The sequence below is a fragment of the Chrysemys picta genome, chromosome 24 (genome assembly GCF_011386835.1).
Source record: "Chrysemys picta bellii isolate R12L10 chromosome 24, ASM1138683v2, whole genome shotgun sequence".
Taxonomy (NCBI): domain Eukaryota; kingdom Metazoa; phylum Chordata; order Testudines; family Emydidae; genus Chrysemys; species Chrysemys picta.
In genome coordinates, this window is record NC_088814.1 from 14,722,922 (window position 1) to 14,741,947 (window position 19,026).

At 64.6% G+C, this 19,026-nt stretch overlaps 2 protein-coding genes across 4 annotated transcripts in view; one reads left to right on the plus strand and one right to left on the minus strand.

The window, feature by feature from the left end:
• The window catches only part of LOC135977343 (uncharacterized), a 371,747-nt gene that overhangs the window by 286,722 nt on the left and 65,999 nt on the right, over window positions 1–19,026 (minus strand). The gene's annotated exons all lie outside the window — the stretch shown is intronic.
• ADAM11 (ADAM metallopeptidase domain 11) overlaps window positions 5,747–19,026 on the plus strand; it is a 65,379-nt gene continuing 52,099 nt past the window's right edge. The window contains exons 1-2 of one of the 3 annotated variants that reach the window (XM_065577764.1): window positions 5,747–6,269; window positions 6,718–6,908. In XM_065577764.1, the coding sequence (XP_065433836.1) occupies window positions 6,212–6,269; window positions 6,718–6,908 (249 nt within the window). In that variant the 5' untranslated portion in view covers window positions 5,747–6,211. The remainder of the gene's footprint in view (window positions 6,270–6,717; window positions 6,909–19,026) is intronic. The other 2 variants (XM_065577763.1, XM_065577765.1) reach the window with 2 other exon arrangements.

The following is a 19,026-nucleotide window of genomic DNA, read 5'->3' on the forward strand; positions in this document are numbered from 1 at the left end:
CCTGTCTGCGTGCACGCCCACACCTAGGCACTCACATTGCACACAGTGGAGGCTGGGTGGGTGTAATTTAGCAACAGAGGGTCCTGTGACACCTTATAGACTAACAGACATATTGGAGCATGAGCTTTCAGGGGTGAATACCCACTTCGTCAGATGCACACGCCCTCAGTATCTCAGGTTCTCCCTCAGTAAAGTGCAGCTGCTGGGCCCTGCCCTGGAGGCCGCAGTGAGGCTTGACTAGCTACTGTTGTGCCGTGATGGGGCTGAGGCTGGGGATGACGATAAAAGGCATCGGCCAGGTTTAGCTCTGGCCAGAGCCCTGCAGTGGAAGCCAGCAGAGCTGGGCTCTATCCCCAGCTCTGCTGGCTAAGTTCTGGCCCTGCTCTGTGCCTCAGTTTTCCTAGCTGTAAAATGGGGTTAGTGACACTGACCGTACCAAGTGGTAGAGATCAGAGGGTGAGGGGAGGCCTCTGGTTTGAACCCTCAATTCACGGGTTAAAACCCCCGGGGGAAGCTAGGCAGGTTTCCTGCTGGATTTGTGCCTCATTCCCAGCTGGTCCAGCAGCGGTGCTGGAGCCTGGGAAAGCAGGAAGAGTCTAACTGTGCAGTGTTGGGGGCTGGGAGAAATGCACTCGGTTAATGGACGCTGGGATCAATGCAATGAACTATTCCATCCTGCCCCCTCCGTGTGTGGATGTGGATGTGGATGTGGAGTGCTGTTCCTTAGAGCCCGTGAGGCTGGGTGGGGCCGCGGGGGGCTGACCCGCGTGTGGGACCAGCACGTTCTCTGTGTGGATCCTGGGCCAGCGCCTGCTCCGTTGCACGGGTGCGACACACAACTGCTGTGGGTGCGGAGGGGGGTCGTTCCTGTGGGAGGCTAGAATACATCCCCTCAGCTCGCAGCCCCCCCCCTTAGCACGGTGGGTAGATGACCCCAGTGGGGTGGGGGGGAGCAGCAGCCAGGGAGCCCAGCCAGTGTGGGGGGAGGGTGGCTGCTGGACAGGGGGAGCGCAGAAGAGGCACACAGGAGTTGCTAGGCCACCGCGCATCAGGGGCGGTGTCCTGTGCCCTGCCATGGTGCAGGAGGTCGCTGGGCCCCTGTCAGTGACTGACCCTGCTGTGTCCCAGGGTGGGCGCAGGCACCCCCCAATGTGTCAGGCCGGCTGGAGGCCCGGGAGGATTCCTTCCTGAGCCCTCAGTCCCCCATCAGCTTCTCTGAGCCTGGCCCTGCTCACCTTTGTCTGCCGGAGTCACAGCTGGAGTGGGAGGTGCAGGTCTCGCGATGATGGGGGATCCGGGGTGCACAAGCTGCTGCTGCCAGCAGGCCCTACGAGCCCCCCACTAGGATTCAAATGGTTGTAGTGCTAATGGAGGGGGCCCCTGCTGTGCACCCTCCTCTGAGGGGGGCTTGGCCCAGCACTGCTGCTGTGGGCTTTGTACCCCTGGTTCTGCAGCACCTGGCTCTGCCCCACCCATGCTGGGACGCCAGGATAGCTGGGCCTTGTGTCTGCCCAGGCTTGTGTCCCCTGCGTGGGGGCTCCATCACCAAGGGAGGGAGAGCTCAGGGGTTTGAGCATTGGCCAGGGTTGTGAGCTCAATCCGTGAGGGGGCCACTTAGGGACCTGGGGTAAAAATCTGTCTGAGGATTGGTCCTGCTTTGAGCAGGGGGTTGGACTAGATCCCTCCTGAGGTCCCTTCCAACCCTGAGATTTTATGATGGCCAGGCAAGAGAGAGCCATGGAGCCGCCTTCCCCTGCAGCCAGAGCGAGCAGAGCAGAGCAGGGTGTGGCCGCAGCAAAGAATCATCTCCCAGAGGGGCTAGTGCAGCCATCACGTAACCTGTGAGCTGGGGCTGGCGTCAGGCTCAGTGGGGCTGACCCCTACTCTCTCCCACAGGAGTCTGGGTTTGGAGCGCTGCTCCCCACGGAGTTATGGCACCCGCCGGCCCGCCTCCTGCGTGGGTACCCAGCACGTCCTTGCAAAGCACCATGCAGACACTGACAAGGCGCCTTGGGAGATTCGTAAGGAATATCTAAGGATCACTACATGCACCCCTGCAATGCAGCCGTGTCTGGGGTGGAACGCGGCTGCTGGTTAACAGGGCACAGTAACGCTGCTCGCCAGTCAGGAAGTGAAGGCGGATGCTGACGCTGCCATACAAAGGGGGGCGGGGGAGACGTAGTTAACTGAGCTGGAGTGTGGCCAAACTCTCAGGATCCTGAATGACCACCTGGGCTCAGCTCAGCACCTCTGGTTTTCATGCCCCCAGAAAGCCGGCCCTGCCAGCAGCACAGCGCCCCCTAGCGCCATGCTGCGGCTTTGGCTCCACACTGATCCAGCGGGAACAGCACCATCTACCAAGTCGTGGCCCCTACCTGCTTCCTGGTGTTCCTGGGGCGTCTCCCAACCACCAGCGACCTGGCACAACCCTCCTCTTCTTTCATCTGGTTAGATTTCCTGTTGTAAAACCCACCTGTCCAGGAGCTGGGAGTGCCTTGCAGCATCCCGGCTGAGACCCCAGCTGGCAGCATCAGCTGCTCCATGGCCAAGGCAAACGCCAGGAAGGTTTGTGGCCCCACGTGCCCTGGAATGCACCCTCGTTGCCCGTCCAACACCAACATGCCAGGGGCCTTTCCAACATGCCTAGCCGGGGGGAGGGGTAGCTCAGTGGTTTGCGCATTGGCCTGCTAAACCCAGGGTTGTGAGTTCAATCCTTGAGGGGACCGTTTAGGGATCTGGGGTAAAAAGTCTGTCTGGGGATTGGTCCTGCTTTGAGCAGGGGGTTGGACTAGATACCTCCTGAGATCCCTTCCAACCCTGAGATTCTACATCTATGTAGCTAGCCGGGGAGGCTTCCACACAGGGCAGCGTCACAGCTCCCGAGGGTTGTGTCCCATTCACTCTCCTCAAGGGCTCCTGGCCTCCAGTTGGTATCTAGGGGTAGAATTTGGTGGGTTTATTTTTGACGCTGAAAACGAGTCGTTGTGTTTGTAGTTAAACGGCTCCTAGTGCTTAAATGGGAGAGCAGCCTGCCTCCGGCGTGGGAGCCCGACTCAACCGCTGGGCCCACTGCAGAGAGGAGCAAGCCCAGGCACTGGAAAAGATCGGGTCGGACTTTTTAAGAAACCTTTGATGAAGCCTGAGTGGCTGGAAAACAGGCCGTTGCTCGCCTTTCCCCTTTCTTCCCAGGCCTTTCCTTTGCTGTTCTGTTCTTTGCTCACCCCTTAGTTTTGTTACAAAATATTTGTCAATAAAAGAGCAATAAATGTTGTAAAAAGAATAAGAAAGAGCCTTGAATCCCGGCTGTTCATATTTTAAAATGTCCCCCATGTGATCTACCCCATGTGGTACTTCTCTGCCTCCAGCACCAGAGCACCTCCGAATCGTTCAGGTATTTGTCCTCACTCAGCCCCGGGAGGCAGGGCAGTGCTATTAACCACATTGTACAGAGGGGAAACTGAGGCACAGAGCAACTAGCTGGCTGCCCAAGGTCACACAGGACTATATCGATAAGCTACCAAATGCTCTCCTGCCGGCGATACACCACCATCCCGCCAGTCCACCGCCCCAGCCCTTCCGTCAAGAGCTGTCTCCCGGCTCTCCAGCGAAAATAGGGAGGACACAACATTTCTAGGATTACAAGCTCACAACCCCCCAAAAAACTCCTCATAAAGAAGCCCCTGTGGAGGCCCCTGCAAGGTGCCAGCACATGGTGTTACAGAGGGACATACACACTTGGAGGGGGGCAGAGGGACTGACAGAGCTTGGGGCTCGGATGCTCAAAGGACCCCAGGGGATTTAGGCACCCAGCACCTGTTGCATCCCAGCAGAATTCCTAACTCCCCATGGCTCCTTCAGACCCCCCAGCCTAGCCCTCCTGCTCCCACTAGTGATGGCACCAGCCCCAACAGCTCAACAATCCTGAGGCAGACCCCAAAATCGTGAGATTGTTTTGGAAGAGACTCTTGTGGTTGTGAGCTGTCTTGACGTGTGAACGCCACACACATGCCCCTACCCCAGTGGGCATCCTGCCAGCGGTCCCAGAGCTAGCCAGCAAGGGGGCTCTGGCCCATGGCAGCCAGAGCGTCCACGTTCCTCCCAACCCAACCACCTCATTAATCAGTTCTGTCGCCCCAGCCCCACATCTGTCCCCTTGCCTGCCCCTCACAGCCTCACATCTGTCCCCATAGCCCTGTCTGTCCCCTCCACAGCCCCACATCTGTCCCACCCACTGCCCCAAGTCTGCCCCTGCCTGCCCCCCACAGCCCCACGTCTGCCCCACAGCTCTAGGTGCTCTTCACCCCCCTCCCCCAGGTGCAGCAGGGGCAGGGCAGAGGCACCGTCCCATCCCCACTGCTCACAGGAGGGGTTGGGGAGGAAGGGGCAGAGCAGCCGGGGGGTTTCTGCTCCCCCATCCCCGACTCCTGTGGGAGGGGGATCTGCCTGCCCATGCAGTCACCCTGATTGGCTGCTCTCCCACCAGAGGCGGGCCAGTGGGGAAGCAGCCAGTCGGGCGGGGGTCCCTGGCAGAGGTGGAGCGTCTCCTGTCCTTGCGCTTGGGTCACAGCACTGAGCTCACTGCAGTCAGTGGCAGGAGCCCCATTCTGGCCCGGGCCCTTGGCGCTGGTGTCCCCACCCCAGCCTGGGCCTGCTGCCAGCCCACTGGCTCGGACAGCAGCCAGAGCCCTGCAGCCAGGCAGCCTGGGCCGCTGCCCGGCTTATTAACAAGCCAGTGACACAATCTGTGGCCATGTGCATGGCTGCTGGGTTCCTCCCGGAGGCTACCTGCTGCAGCGTCCCCGGCCGGCCCTCCCCTCTGCCACACGGGCAGAGCCAGCTCCCACTCTGCTCCCCAGCTTGCAGCCATCCCTGTCCCTCCCCAGTGGGCCCGGGGTGCACCACAATAACAGCACGGAGCGGCTGCAGCATGGCCAGGAGCCTGCTCCCCCAGCCCTCCCTGGAGCAGCCTTAGCCACGGCTGAGCCTGGTGCTAGCCCTGGGCACTTGGGCGGGACACTGGTTCGCTGGGGGGGAGCTCAGCGCTTGGAGCTGCAGGACAGTGACGCCCCCTCTCCCTGGAGCCCAGCAGAGTGGGGCTAGGAGCCCTAGGGGCACTCAGTGATTATCGCTCGAGCGCAGTCCTACACACCAGCCCCCCGAGCGAGACACGCCATGGCCCAGGGGCTTCTGCCAGAACAACTCTGGTGGTCAGAGATTGCACCTCGGCACAGCCCACTGACAGTCTGTCGTGCCGCTCTGGCCGGGACATGCTTCGAAATCCCCAGCCTGCATCCTGCAGGCTGAGCTGGGGGTGGCAGGTGTGTGGGGTCGGGAGCGTGACCTGGGCCCTGCGCAGCTGCTAACGATTCCCTGGTGCTTTCCCCGAGAGCAGGGCTTGCTCTGTTCCTTCCCTTGGCCAGCGTGTCCAGTGGGTTGCTGCTCTCCACCCCAGAGGGGGCTGTTTTCAGCAGCGTTGAATGTTTCAAGTGGGCACAGAGCTTTGGGCTGGGCGCAGAGCAGTGTTGCGAGAGATGTGCCTGGAGATGGCACGTTAGAGGCATAAGTACAGCTCCCCACACAAACCAGGGTGCTGGCAGCAGAGGTCCCTCTCAAACGGCTGGCCCAGAACCCAGCGCGGGGGGAGCCCCGTCGCTGTTTGGGGAGGGGGAAAGCCCCTGGCAGAGGTGGTCTGGGTGCATGAGACTGTTCTTCCCGCCCCGCGGAGCAGAAGGCAAGGTGGAGGCTGCCTGGTAGCAGCTGCGGTTGCCTGCACTGGTGCATTGTGCATGTAGGTTGGAGCAGGTGCTTGGGAGAGCTCAGAGGATGCTGGCAGGCAGGGAGGGAGGGATCTGAGCAGCTCACGTGTCTCCTCTGCCTTTTTCCTCCTCTCGCCCTGCTCATGTTGGGCTTTTCTCTCTGTCACGGCAGGCTCAGGATGGAGAACTAGCAGCCTCTGGGCACTGCAGCCTAGAACCCCCTGCCCCAGTTGCTTCTCCTGTCCCACACCCTCCATTTGTGCTGGCTTTCAAAGGGCCATTTTCTCCCTTCCTCCTCATCTGGCAAAGGCAAGCACAGGAAGAGCGCGCCCGCCTCTCAATGCGAAGCCACACGAGGAAGAAAGGGCAGAAGGTCTCTCTCCCGAGCGAGCAGCGTGAGCCCAGCCGGGGCAGACCCCAGCACACGCTGAGCCTGGGGGGATTATGAGGCAAACATGAGCCTCCTGCAGAAGTGGGTGTTAGCAGCTTTCATCTCCCTCGTGCCTCAGTCAGGTAAGTGCTGCCCAAGGCAGCCTCTCAACTTTGGGCTCCCTCCGGGGGTTTGTTCTGGGCCAGGCTGCGGGGCAGGAGCATGACCGCCAGCAAACCCGCAGATCCACTCCCCTGGCTTCCCCTGCGGGCCCTGAACAGGACCCCGGCTTTCGTCCCCCACCCCTTTCCTTTCCCCTGCTTGTTTCTCCCCGGCCGTGACCGCAGTCTCTCCTGCTGCAGCCACACGCTTTTCTGCAGTGCCTCCCCCGACACCAAGGTGGTGGGAGCAGGGAGATCTTGGAAGACCTGTTCGGGGGCACGGGAGGATTCCCCCAGGCTTGGCAGGCTCTGATTCCCTCGCTAGCAGAGCCTGGCCAGTCCACTCACCCCACTCCGCTGGCTAACGCCCAACCTGCCCTCGGTGAACTTTAATTCCGCTGCAGCGTCTGCTCTCCTTTGCACTCGGCAGGTCGCGCTAAGGCGGAGACGCAGCCTGGTGCTTTGCAGGGCAGGTTTCCCAGCCCCAGATGGGACACAAGGCCGGTTGCTTCAGAAATCACCCACCCCAGCAGGTTAGTGGGGCAGAGCGCGGGAGGAGAAGTCCAGAAGCATCAGCTGGACACCAGGGTCAGGAATGCGCCTCGAGGAGGAGGCAGCCCTGTAAGTGACTCCGTACAAGCATCCCCCTTCCACCGTCAGCGCCTTGCACCCTGGGCTGCAAGTGCTCCCCGGGCCCCCGGGAGGGGCGGAGGAGAGGCATTCCCAGCTGGGGCTGTGCTGGGGAGCCAGAGGGCCCAGGGCCCGTGCGCTGGGACGGGTGGATGGCAAAGGCTCTTCCAAGTTCACAAAGCTGCTGCTCTTCAGAGAGGGGCCCAAAGCTGCTTTGTGGCTCAGCTGCAAAAAATGCCCCAGGGGAGAGACTGTTGGGGTAGCCGGGTTCGGCTCCGGGCCTGGGCCATGTCCTTGGTGCCGCGCCCTTCCTGGGGACGGGGGGTGGGGGGAGGCACTCTGCCACTGCCCACGCTGTACCCATCCTGGGCTGCCCCAGAGCTCGGCTCGCAGGCCCCTGCGGCTGCCTGGCACCTCCCACCAGCAGCCGAACCCCTAATGTAGCCATTACAAGGTGGGGCTCATACATAATGAATGGGAGAATCACTCAAGCACTGGAGGAGGAAGCACATTTGCTGTAACGCTTCCCGGTTAACTCCCTGGCCGTGCCATATGGGCGGATGCCGTGGCGGGGCCGTGCTGAACCCCCCCCCCCCCCCCCCCCCCCGCATTGCATGGGAGATGGGATGGGCTCCAGCCCTGCGCAGAGACCCGCAGCCTGGATCCCACCCCTGCACCAAGACAGAGCCCCCCATGGGTCGCCCCGGCTGGAGCACACGGTGCCTAGGCAGGGGCGGCGAGTTGTATGGGCCCGTGGTGCCCGAGCTCCAGCAAATTCAGAGCCCGGGGTGTGTGTATGTGGAGGGGGGACTTGGACCCGTTCTGGGCACCACCAAAAATTACACAAACCTGCCGCCCCTGTCTAGGGGCCCCAGCCATGCTCTGGGCCCTGCCCTGGGGGCGCACAGGCTACTGGCCTTGGCCTGCAGCACTTACCACACCCAGACTTTGCCTACTCTCGGGGGCTGACTGATCCGCTGAAGGGGGAACAGACCTGACAGGCAGGGATGAGCCCTGGGACTGTGGCAATCCACTGATGCCCGGCTGCTGGGCCCTGGCCAGTCATGGGCGGTTACTGCTTGGCCATACTCAGTCCATACAGACTCTGGGCCCAGAAGGTTGCGGCCTGTCTGGAGCATGTGACGGAGCGATCCAGTGAGCCCAGCTCTGAATGCAGGCATCCAAACTCCAGAACCCCCCAGCCCCACGGGTTCATCCCACACCACCCATGGCGCGCCCAGAGGTTCCCCCTGCCCGCTGCACCAGCCTGCTCAAAACAGAGCCAGCCAGCCCTGGGCTCTGGGTCTCGCCCAGGGATCTGTGGGGCTCCCAGGGCAGAGAGCTTATGGGAGTAGGCTCCAAAATGGCTTTTCAATCTCCCAGCACGGGAGTCTCGTTGTCCCCTACCGGCTGATTCACAGAAGAATAACAACCTATTTTTGTGAGCAGCTAATGGAGCTGTTCCTTTAGAGTGAGGGGTAGAGTCTGAGGTGCAAGGTTGGAGGTTCCAGGTTCAAACCCTGCTGGTGACCCCCATAGAGCCGCTTCCCTGGCATTTAGGGAGCAAAGCAGGTTCTTTCCCTCTGCCCCACCCCGTGGGTAGCAGAGCTGCAGAACCCCATTGCTGAGGCGCCAGGCAAAGGGCTCTGGAAGCAGCCACAGGCTGAAAAAGGCCAGGCGTGGCCATGCCAGGTGGGGCTGCTTCTCTCTGCTTCAGCGAGGATCCCTGCTCCCCCGCCCCGGGGCTCTGATGGCAGCAGGCCTTGGAGCATGAGGGTATCAGCCAGCCAGCACCTCCCACTGGCTGCAGGCCCCTGGGGAAGGCTCCCGGATTCCAGGTGCCACTAAGTCGCCAGGCAGGCCTGGGCCTGGGCCTAGACCCCCCTAGCTGCATGCTGCCTACAATCTGCTCCGTGGCTGCTGCTCTCCCGCGGTGCAGGGGCTGGATCCGGCGCCACCAATGTCTGTGTGTGACAAAGTGGGAATGTTCTTAATGATTTCTCTGAATACTGTAGGGGTGCCTCAGTTTCCCCTATGCATTTCTTAGGTATCTAGGTGGGGGGATCAGGGTGTATAATTGATGCAGAGCCCAAGAAGGCCCCTGTGATACTGTCTGCACAGAGAATGGCCGGCACTCTGTCTCCTGGCAACTAATGGCCTGGGGCCCTCTGCAAAGATGCTAACGGAAGGTGTTGGAGAACAAAGAGATCAGGTGACCTCCTGGCCCGGGAAAGAGACAAAGGCCAGAGAGAAGGGGCTGGAGAGTTTCAGTTTGGGGCTGTCTGGGGACGTGGAGTGAGTGCAGATGTGGTTGTCTGGCTCACTGCCCCCCAAAATGGACCCGGCTGAGGGATCCCGTTCGCTGTATCTACAAGCTCTGGTTTAGACCATGTTCCTGTCATCTAATAAACCTCTGTTTTACTGTCTGGCTGAGAGTCACGTCTGACTGTGAAGTGGGGGTGCAGGACCCTCTGGCTTCCCCAGGACCCCGCCTGGGCGGACTCACTGTGGGAAGCGCACAGAGGGGCAGAGGATGCTGAATGCTCCGGGGTCAGACCCAGGAAGGTGAAGCCGTGTGAGCTTCTTGCCCTGAAGACAGTCTGCTCCCAGAGAGGAGACTTCACCAGAGTCCTGCCTGGCTTTGTGGGGACCAGTTCCAGAGCATCGCCCGGGGGCTCCGTGACAACTGGTGGCAGCGGTAGGATGTACTGCACCCCGTGAATGGTGCTTCTTGCAGTAAATGACTGGGGAGCAGTAAAACGAAGGGGGGATAACGAGGGCCAGGTGTGCTGAAGGCTCAGAGAGGGACGGTTTCAGGGGGCGATTAACCTCTGGGAGTGTGTGACCAGCGAGAAGGACTGTTGGAGTAACGGGGTTCCCCTGAGGACTGCAGCGAGCAGTCTCAGGGGCGGAGGAGTCTGCAGCTCGACCCTGGCAAAGAGGTGGTGACCACGAGAAGGGCTGGCACACTCGGGGTTCTTCCTGGAAACCATGGGGGAGCTAAGAGCACACAGGCCTCTGAGTCCAAAGCAACTTGGGAACAGCGGAGTGATGGCCTATTACCATCTCCTTAAGAAGGTCATTGTGATCCTGTGCAAAGAGAGGGTTACGCATTGGGAAGTTCACCAAGGCCCAGTTCATCGTGCAGCTGGAGGACGAGGACCGCTCTAAGGAGCAGATTCCTGACCCAGCTGGGGTTACAAGAGGATCTGGAAGCAGCAGGAGCAGTAGCCAGGCATTCCCCAGAGTCTGGTCCCCAACCAGACGGGGTCTTCACGATCGGGTTCCCCGTCAGGGGATTGGAGACGGATGGGACTGGAGCTGAGTCCGAGAGAGCGAGAGGACTGTGAGAGAGAGCGAGAGCCCGAGGAAAAGCTGCAGGAAAAGCAACGGCAGCATGGACTGGCGCTGGTGGAGCGGAGAGGCATAGGGGGCTCCCCAGGGGTGAGTGGGGATAGACCCCGGCAGGGCCGACTCCAGGGTTTTGGCCGCCCCAAGCAGCCAAAACAAAAAACAAAAAACAACAAAAAAAGCCGAGATCGCGATCTGCGGCGGCAATTCGGCGGGAGGTCCTTCACTCCCAGGCAGAGTGAGGGACCGTCCGCCGAATTGCCGCCGAACACCTGGACCTGCTGCCCCTCTCCGGAGCGGCCACCCCAAGCACCTCCTTGAGAAGCTGGTGCCTGGAGGCGGCCCTGGACCCCGGGGTGCCAGCTCCGCAGGGAACCTCGATACTAAATTGCTGCCCCTGGTTAAGGAGGGGGGGAGGTGGACGCCCACCGCACGGCCTTTGAGCAGGCTGGCGATTTGAACCAGGGGGACCCTGCGGAAAAGCCCCGGTATCTAGCTCCCTTGCTGGGTCCCAAGGCCATAGATGCTGTCAGCCAGATGGGTGGGGTGGGGGACAAGCTCCCACTCCTGGCCCCGGCCTATATGTTGGCGTTGAGTCTCCTGGGCTCAGGCCCCTCGGACCCCCAGTGGGAGCGGAAGGTGGGGGTCAAAGGGGAGACATGCCTGGGGTGGCGAGACCCTGGGACAGAGAGAACTGTTCTCAGGCCCCGGGTGGTGCAGCCGCAGATGCTGAGGGGCTGTGTGACCTGGGTGAAGGTCCCTGGGATGAAGGCCCTCCCCCTGCCTATGGCCCAGATCCCTGTGCAGACAGTATCACAGGGGCCTTCTTGGGCTCTTCGACAATTATACATCCTGATCCCCCCACCTAGCTACCTAAGAAAGGCATAGGGGAAACTGAGGCGCCCACACAGTATTCAGAGAAAACATTAAGAAAATTCCCACTTCGTCACACCGTGGAAAGCCTCCCCGTGACCCCAGACCCCTGCTGGGAAGCTGCAGATCTGGAGGAGCCCTTCTTCTCTGCCGAGCATGGAGCAGGGCCTGGTGCGGGACCCTGCCGTGCGATGGCGCAGACACGTCCCCACGCTGCACAGCCGCAGACCTGCCCCAAGCTGGTTTCCAGGAGCCCAGACAACGCCCACCCCGCCCTGACTCACTCAGCGGGTTCCGGGGAGCCTTTCACTTCACGCGAGTGTTTTTACATCGCTTAGCGGCCCCCCTTTTCCGCCTGCTCACCCTGACCCCTTTCCTGCCTACCCTCAGCCCTGCTGGCACCAGCCCCGGCCTGGGTGCAGTTACACCACGTGGGCGCCTGACCCGCTGCTTTATATGCCCGCCAGGGCTGTTTGGCCCCCAGCGCGGGAGCCAGCTGGGAATGGGACAGGGGCCCAGTGTTATTGGCAATATCCTGCACTCCTCCGCCCCCGCCCCCAGCTGCTCTCTGGAGTTTGCTGGTGTTAGTGAGTCAACCCTTGAAACCCCCTCGGGCGGTGCAACGGGTCACGCTCCCCATTAGCCGGCTGAGCAGACAGTGGTCACACAGCTCAGCAGTGTTAAGCCGGGCTGACCTGGCAGGTTTGGGATCGGGGGTCGCTCAGGGCTGACCTGGCGGGTTTGGGATCGGGGGTCGCTCAGGGCTGACCTGGCAGGTTTGGGATCGTGGGGTTACTCGGGCGCTCGGGGCTGACCTGGCGGGTTTGGGATGTGGGGTCACTCGGGGCTGACCTGGCGGGTTTGGGATCGTGGGGTCGCTCAGGGCTGACCTGGTGGGTTTGGGATTGTGGGGTCACTCGGGCGCTCGGGGCAGACCTGGCGGGTTTGGGATCGTGGGGTCACTCGGGCGCTCGGGGCAGACCTGGCAGGTTTGGGATCGTGGGGTTGCTCGGGCGCTGGGGGCAGACCTGGCGGGTTTGGGATCGTGGGGTCGCTCGGGGCTCAGCTGGTGGGTTTGGGATCGTGGGGTCGCTCAGGGCTGACCTGGCGGGTTTGGGATCATGGGGTCACTCGGGCGCTCGGGGCAGACCTGGCAGGTTTGGGATTGTGGGGTCGCTCGGGGCTGACCTGGTGGGTTTGGGATTGTGGGGTCGCTCGGGCGCTGGGGGCAGACCTGGCAGGTTTGGGATCGTGGGGTCGCTCGGGGCTCAGCTGGTGGGTTTGGGATTGTGGGGTCGCTCGGGCGCTCGGGGCTGACCTGGTGGGTTTGGGATTGTGGGGTCGCTCGGGCGCTGGGGGCAGACCTGGCAGGTTTGGGATAGTGGGGTCGCTCGGGGCTCAGCTGGCGGGTTTGGGATCGTGGGGTCACTCGGGCGCTCGGGGCAGACCTGGCGGGTTTGGGATCGTGGGGTCGCTCGGGGCTCAGCTGGTGGGTTTGGGATCGTGGGGTTGCTCGGACACTCGGGGCAGACCTGGCAGGTTTGGGATCGGGGGGTCGCTCGGGGCTGACCTGGCGGGTTTGGGATCGGGGGGGCGCTCGGGGCTGACCTGGCGGGTTTGGGATCAGGGGGTCGCTCGGGGCTGACCTGGCAGGTTTGTGATCGGGGGGGGCGCTCGGGGCTGACCTGGCGGGTTTGGGATCGGGAGGGCGCTCGGGGCAGACCTGGCGGGTTTGGGATGTGGGGTCGCTCGGGGCTGACCTGGCGGGTTTGGGATCGGGGGTCGCTCGGGGCTGACCTGGCGGGTTTGGGATCAGGGGGTCGCTCGGGGCTGACCTGGCGGGTTTGGGATCGGGGGTCGCTCGGGGCTGACCTGGCGGGTTTGGGATCAGGGGGTCGCTCGGGGCTGACCTGGCGGGTTTGGGATCGGGGGTCGCTCGGGGCTGACCTGGCGGGTTTGGGATCAGGGGGGTCGCTCGGGGCTGACCTGGCGGGTTTGGGATCGGGGGTCGCTCGGGGCTGACCTGGCGGGTTTGGGATCGGGGGGTCGCTCGGGGCTGACCTGGCGGGTTTGGGATCGGGGGGTCGCTCGGGGCTGACCTGGCGGGTTTGGGGTCGGGGGGTCGCTCGGGGCTGACCTGGCAGGTTTGTGATCGGGGGGGGCGCTCGGGGCTGACCTGGCGGGTTTGGGATCGGGGGGGCGCTCGGGGCTGACCTGGCGGGTTTGGGATCGGGGGGTCGGGAGGTCGCTCGGGGCTGACCTGGCGGGTTTGGGATCGGGGGGTCGCTCGGACACTCGGGGCTGACCTGGCGGGTTTGGGATCGGGGGGTCGCTCGGGGCTGACCTGGCGGGTTTGGGATCGGGGGGGTGCTCGGGGCTGACCTGGCGGGTTTGGGATCGGGGGGTCGCTCGGACACTCGGGGCTGACCTGGCGGGTTTGGGATCGGGGGGGCGCTCGGGGCTGACCTGGCGGGTTTGGGATCGGGGGGGGGCGCTCGGGGCTGACCTGGCGGGTTTGGGATCGGGGGGTCGCTCGGGGCTGACCTGGCGGGTTTGGGATGTGGGGTCGCTCGGGGCTGACCTGGCGGGTTTGGGATGTGGGGTCGCTCGGGGCTGACCTGGCGGGTTTGGGATCAGGGGGTCGCTCAGGGCTGACCTGGCGGGTTTGGGATCGGGGGGGGGTCGCTCGGGGCTGACCTGGCGGGTTTGGGATCGGGGGGGGGGGTCGCTCGGGGCTGACCTGGCGGGTTTGGGATGTGGGGTCCCTCGGGGCTGACCTGGCGGGTTTGGGATCGGGGGGTCGCTCGGGGCTGACCTGGCGAGTTTGGGATCAGGGGGTCGCTCGGGCACTCGGGGCTGACCTGGTGGGTTTGGGATCGGGGGGTCGCTCGGGGCTGACCTGGCGGGTTTGGGATCGGGGGGTCGCTCGGGGCTGACCTGGCGGGTTTGGGATCGGGGGGTCGCTCGGGATTGACCTGGCGGGTTTGGGATGTGGGGTCCCTCGGGGCTGACCTGGCAGGTTTGGGATCGGGGGGTCGCTCGGGGCTGACCTGGCGGGTTTGGGATCGGGGGGTCGCTCGGGGCTGACCTGGCGGGTTTGGGATCGGGAGGGCGCTCGGGGCTGACCTGGCAGGTTTGGGATCGGGGGGGCGCTCGGGGCTGACCTGGCGGGTTTGGGATCGGGGGGGCGCTCGGGGCAGACCTGGCGGGTTTGGGATCGGGGGGGCGCTCGGGGCTGACCTGGCGGGTTTGGGATCGGGGGGGCGCTCGGGGCTGACCTGGCGGGTTTGGGATCCGGGGGGCGCTCGGGGCTGACCTGGCGGGTTTGGGATCGGGGGGGCGCTCGGGGCTGACCTGGCGGGTTTGGGATCGGGGGGGCGCTCGGGGCTGACCTGGCGGGTTTGGGATCGGGAGGGCGCTCGGGGCTGGCCTGGCGGGTTTGGGATCGTGGGGTCGCTCGGGGCTGGCCTGGCGGGTTTGGGATCGTGGGGTCGCTCGGGGCTGACCTGGCGGGTTTGGGATCGGGGGGGCGCTCGGGGCTGACCTGGCGGGTTTGGGATCGGGAGGGCGCTCGGGGCTGGCCTGGCGGGTTTGGGATCGTGGGGTCGCTCGGGGCTGGCCTGGCGGGTTTGGGATGTGGGGTCGCTCGGGGCAGACCTGGCGGGTTTGGGATCAGGGGGGGCGCTCGGGGCTGACCTGGCGGGTTTGGGATCGGGGGGTCGCTCGGGGCTGACCTGGCGGGTTTGGGATCGGGGGGTCGCTCGGGGCTGACCTGGCGAGTTTGGGATCAGGGGGGTCGCTCGGGGCAGACCTGGCGGGTTTGGGATCAGGGGGGTCGCTCGGGGCTGACCTGGTGGGTTTGGGATCGGGGGGTCGCTCGGGGCAGACCTGGCGGGTTTGGGATCAGGGGGGTCGCTCGGGGCTGACCTGGTGGGTTTGGGATCGGGGGGGGGCGCTCGGGGCTGACCTGGCGGGTTTGGGATCGGGGGTCGCTCGGGGCTGACCTGGCAGGTTTGTGATCGGGGGGTCGCTCGGGGCTGACCTGGCGGGTTTGGGATCGGGGGGTCGCTCGGGGCTCAGCTGGTGGGTTTGGGATCGTGGGGTCGCTCAGGGCTGACCTGGCGGGTTTGGGATCATGGGGTCACTCGGGCGCTCGGGGCAGACCTGGCAGGTTTGGGATTGTGGGGTCGCTCGGGGCTGACCTGGTGGGTTTGGGATTGTGGGGTCGCTCGGGCGCTGGGGGCAGACCTGGCAGGTTTGGGATCGTGGGGTCGCTCGGGGCTCAGCTGGTGGGTTTGGGATTGTGGGGTCGCTCGGGCGCTCGGGGCTGACCTGGTGGGTTTGGGATTGTGGGGTCGCTCGGGCGCTGGGGGCAGACCTGGCAGGTTTGGGATAGTGGGGTCGCTCGGGGCTCAGCTGGCGGGTTTGGGATCGTGGGGTCACTCGGGCGCTCGGGGCAGACCTGGCGGGTTTGGGATCGTGGGGTCGCTCGGGGCTCAGCTGGTGGGTTTGGGATCGTGGGGTCGCTCGGACACTCGGGGCAGACCTGGCAGGTTTGGGATCGGGGGGTCGCTCGGGATTGACCTGGCGGGTTTGGTGTTGTCGGGTCGCTCGGGGCTGACCTGGCGGGTTTGGGATCGGGGGGTCGCTCGGGATTGACCTGGCGGGTTTGGGGTCGGGGGGGCGCTCGGGGCTGACCTGGCAGGTTTGTGATCGGGGGGGGCGCTCGGGGCTGACCTGGCGGGTTTGGGGTCGGGGGGTCGCTCGGGGCTGACCTGGCGGGTTTGGTGTTGTCGGGTCGCTCGGGGCTGACCTGGCGGGTTTGGGATCGGGGGGTCGCTCGGGATTGACCTGGCGGGTTTGGGGTCGGGGGGGCGCTCGGGGCTGACCTGGCGGGTTTGGGATCAGGGGGTCGCTCGGGGCTGACCTGGCAGGTTTGTGATCGGGGGGGGCGCTCGGGGCTGACCTGGCGGGTTTGGGATCGGGGGGTCGGGGGGGCGCTCGGGGCTGACCTGGCGGGTTTGGGATCAGGGGGTCGGGGGGTCGCTCGGGGCTGACCTGGCGGGTTTGGGATCAGGGGGTCGGGGGGTCGCTCGGGGCTGACCTGGCGGGTTTGGGGTCGGGGGGTCGCTCGGGGCTGACCTGGCGGGTTTGGGATCGGGGGGGCGCTCGGGGCTGACCTGGCGGGTTTGGGATCGGGGGGTCGGGGGGTCGCTCGGGGCTGACCTGGCGGGTTTGGGATCGGGGGGGTCGCTCGGGGCTGACCTGGCGGGTTTGGGATGTGGGGGCGCTCGGGGCTGACCTGGCGGGTTTGGGATCAGGGGGTCGCTCAGGGCTGACCTGGCAGGTTTGGGATGGGGGGGGGGTCGCTCGGGGCTGACCTGGCGGGTTTGGGATCGGGGGGGGGGGTCGCTCGGGGCTGACCTGGCGGGTTTGGGATCGGGGGGGCGCTCGGGGCTGACCTGGCGGGTTTGGGATCGGGGGGGTGCTCGGGGCTGACCTGGCGGGTTTGGGATCGGGGGGGTGCTCGGGGCTGACCTGGCGGGTTTGGGATGTGGGGTCGCTCGGGGCTGACCTGGCGGGTTTGGGATCGGGGGGGGGTCGCTCGGGGCTGACCTGGCGGGTTTGGGATCGGGGGGGGGGGTCGCTCGGGGCTGACCTGGCGGGTTTGGGATGTGGGGTCCCTCGGGGCTGACCTGGCGGGTTTGGGATTGTGGGGTCCCTCGGGGCTGACCTGGCGGGTTTGGGATCGGGGGGTCGCTCGGGGCTGACCTGGCGAGTTTGGGATCAGGGGGTCGCTCGGGCACTCGGGGCTGACCTGGTGGGTTTGGGATCGGGGGGTCGCTCGGGGCTGACCTGGCAGGTTTGGGATCGGGGGGTCGCTCGGGATTGACCTGGCGGGTTTGGGATGTGGGGTCCCTCGGGGCTGACCTGGCAGGTTTGGGATCGGGGGGTCGCTCGGGATTGACCTGGCGGGTTTGGGATGTGGGGTCCCTCGGGGCTGGCCTGGCGGGTTTGGGATCGGGGGGTCGCTTGGGGCTGACCTGGCGGGTTTGGGATCGGGAGGGCGCTCGGGGCTGACCTGGCAGGTTTGGGATCGGGGGGTCGCTCGGGGCAGACCTGGCGGGTTTGGGATCGGGGGGGCGCTCGGGGCTGACCTGGCGGGTTTGGGATCAGGGGGGCGCTCGGGGCTGACCTGGCGGGTTTGGGATCAGGGGGGCGCTCGGGGCTGACCTGGCGGGTTTGGGATCGGGGGGGCGCTCGGGGCTGACCTGGCGGGTTTGGGATCGGGGGTTCGGGGGGGCGCTCGGGGCTGACCTGGCGGGTTTGGGATCGGGGGGTCGGGGGGCGCTCGGGGCTGACCTGGCAGGTTTGGGATCGGGGGGGGTCGCTCGGGGCTGACCTGGCGGGTTTGGGATCGGGGGGGCGCTCGGGGCTGACCTGGCAGGTTTGTGATCGGGGGGGGCGCTCGGGGCTGACCTGGCGGGTTTGGGATCGGGAGGGCGCTCGGGGCTGACCTGGCGGGTTTGGGATCGGGGGGTCGCTCGGGGCTGACCTGGCGGGTTTGGGATCGGGGGGTCGCTCGGGGTTGACCTGGCGGGTTTGGGATGTGGGGTCGCTCGGGGCAGACCTGGCGGGTTTGGGATCAGGGGGGGCGCTCGGGGCTGACCTGGCGGGTTTGGGATCGGGAGGGCGCTCGGGGCAGACCTGGCGGGTTTGGGATCGGGGGGTCGCTCGGGGCTGACCTGGCGGGTTTGGGATCGGGGGGTCGCTCGGGGTTGACCTGGCGGGTTTGGGATGTGGGGTCGCTCGGGGCAGACCTGGCGGGTTTGGGATCGGGGGGGTCGCTCGGGGCAGACCTGGCGGGTTTGGGATCGGGGGGGGCGCTCGGGGCTGACCTGGCGGGTTTGGGATCGGGAGGGCGCTCGGGGCAGACCTGGCGGGTTTGGGATCGGGGGGTCGCTCGGGGCTGACCTGGCGGGTTTGGGATCGGGAGGGCGCTCGGGGCAGACCTGGCGGGTTTGGGATCGGGGGGTCGCTCGGGGCTGACCTGGCGGGTTTGGGATCGGGGGGTCGCTCGGGGTTGACCTGGCGGGTTTGGGATGTGGGGTCGCTCGGGGCAGACCTGGCGGGTTTGGGATGTGGGGGCGCTCGGGGCTGACCTGGCGGGTTTGGGATCGGGGGGTCGCTCGGGGCTGACCTGGCCCATTTGGGATCGGGGGGTCGCTCGGGCACTCGGGGCTGACCTGGCGGGTTTGGGATCAGGGGGTCGGGGGGTCGCTCGGGGCTGACCTGGCGGGTTTGGGATCGGGGGGGCGCTCGGGGCTGACCTGGCGGGTTTGGTGTTGTCGTCTTGCTCATACATTTCTATTTTGTTGGCACTTTTTTTGAGACAAAGCAGTGACCTGTCCAGGTCAAATTTGGGATCATCCCAATGTGACCAGACCAGGCACGTGCTACATACTTCGACTCCTGTAAGGCATTTGCTTGAGACCACATGGCATTTGATTAAAAATGTAGAATGCTATAAACTGAACATGGCACACGTTAAATACATTAAAAACTGGCTAACTGATCAGTCTCGAAATGTAACTGTCAATAGGGAATTGTTTCCAAACAGGTCGGCTTCCAGTGGGGTCCTGCAGGGACAGGTTCTGGGCCCTACGCTCCTTTTTATTAATGACCTCAAGAAAAGATAAAATCATCACTGATAACGTTTGCAGATGACACAGACAGTGGGGAGTGGTAACTAATGCAGAGGACAGGTCAGTGATACAGAGCGAGCTGTGCGTTTTCATACGGCTACATGTAAATATGTACCTGTAGGAAGAAAGACGGCCGGTCGTACTGCCACAGTGGGGGACTGTGCCCTGGGAAGCAGCGA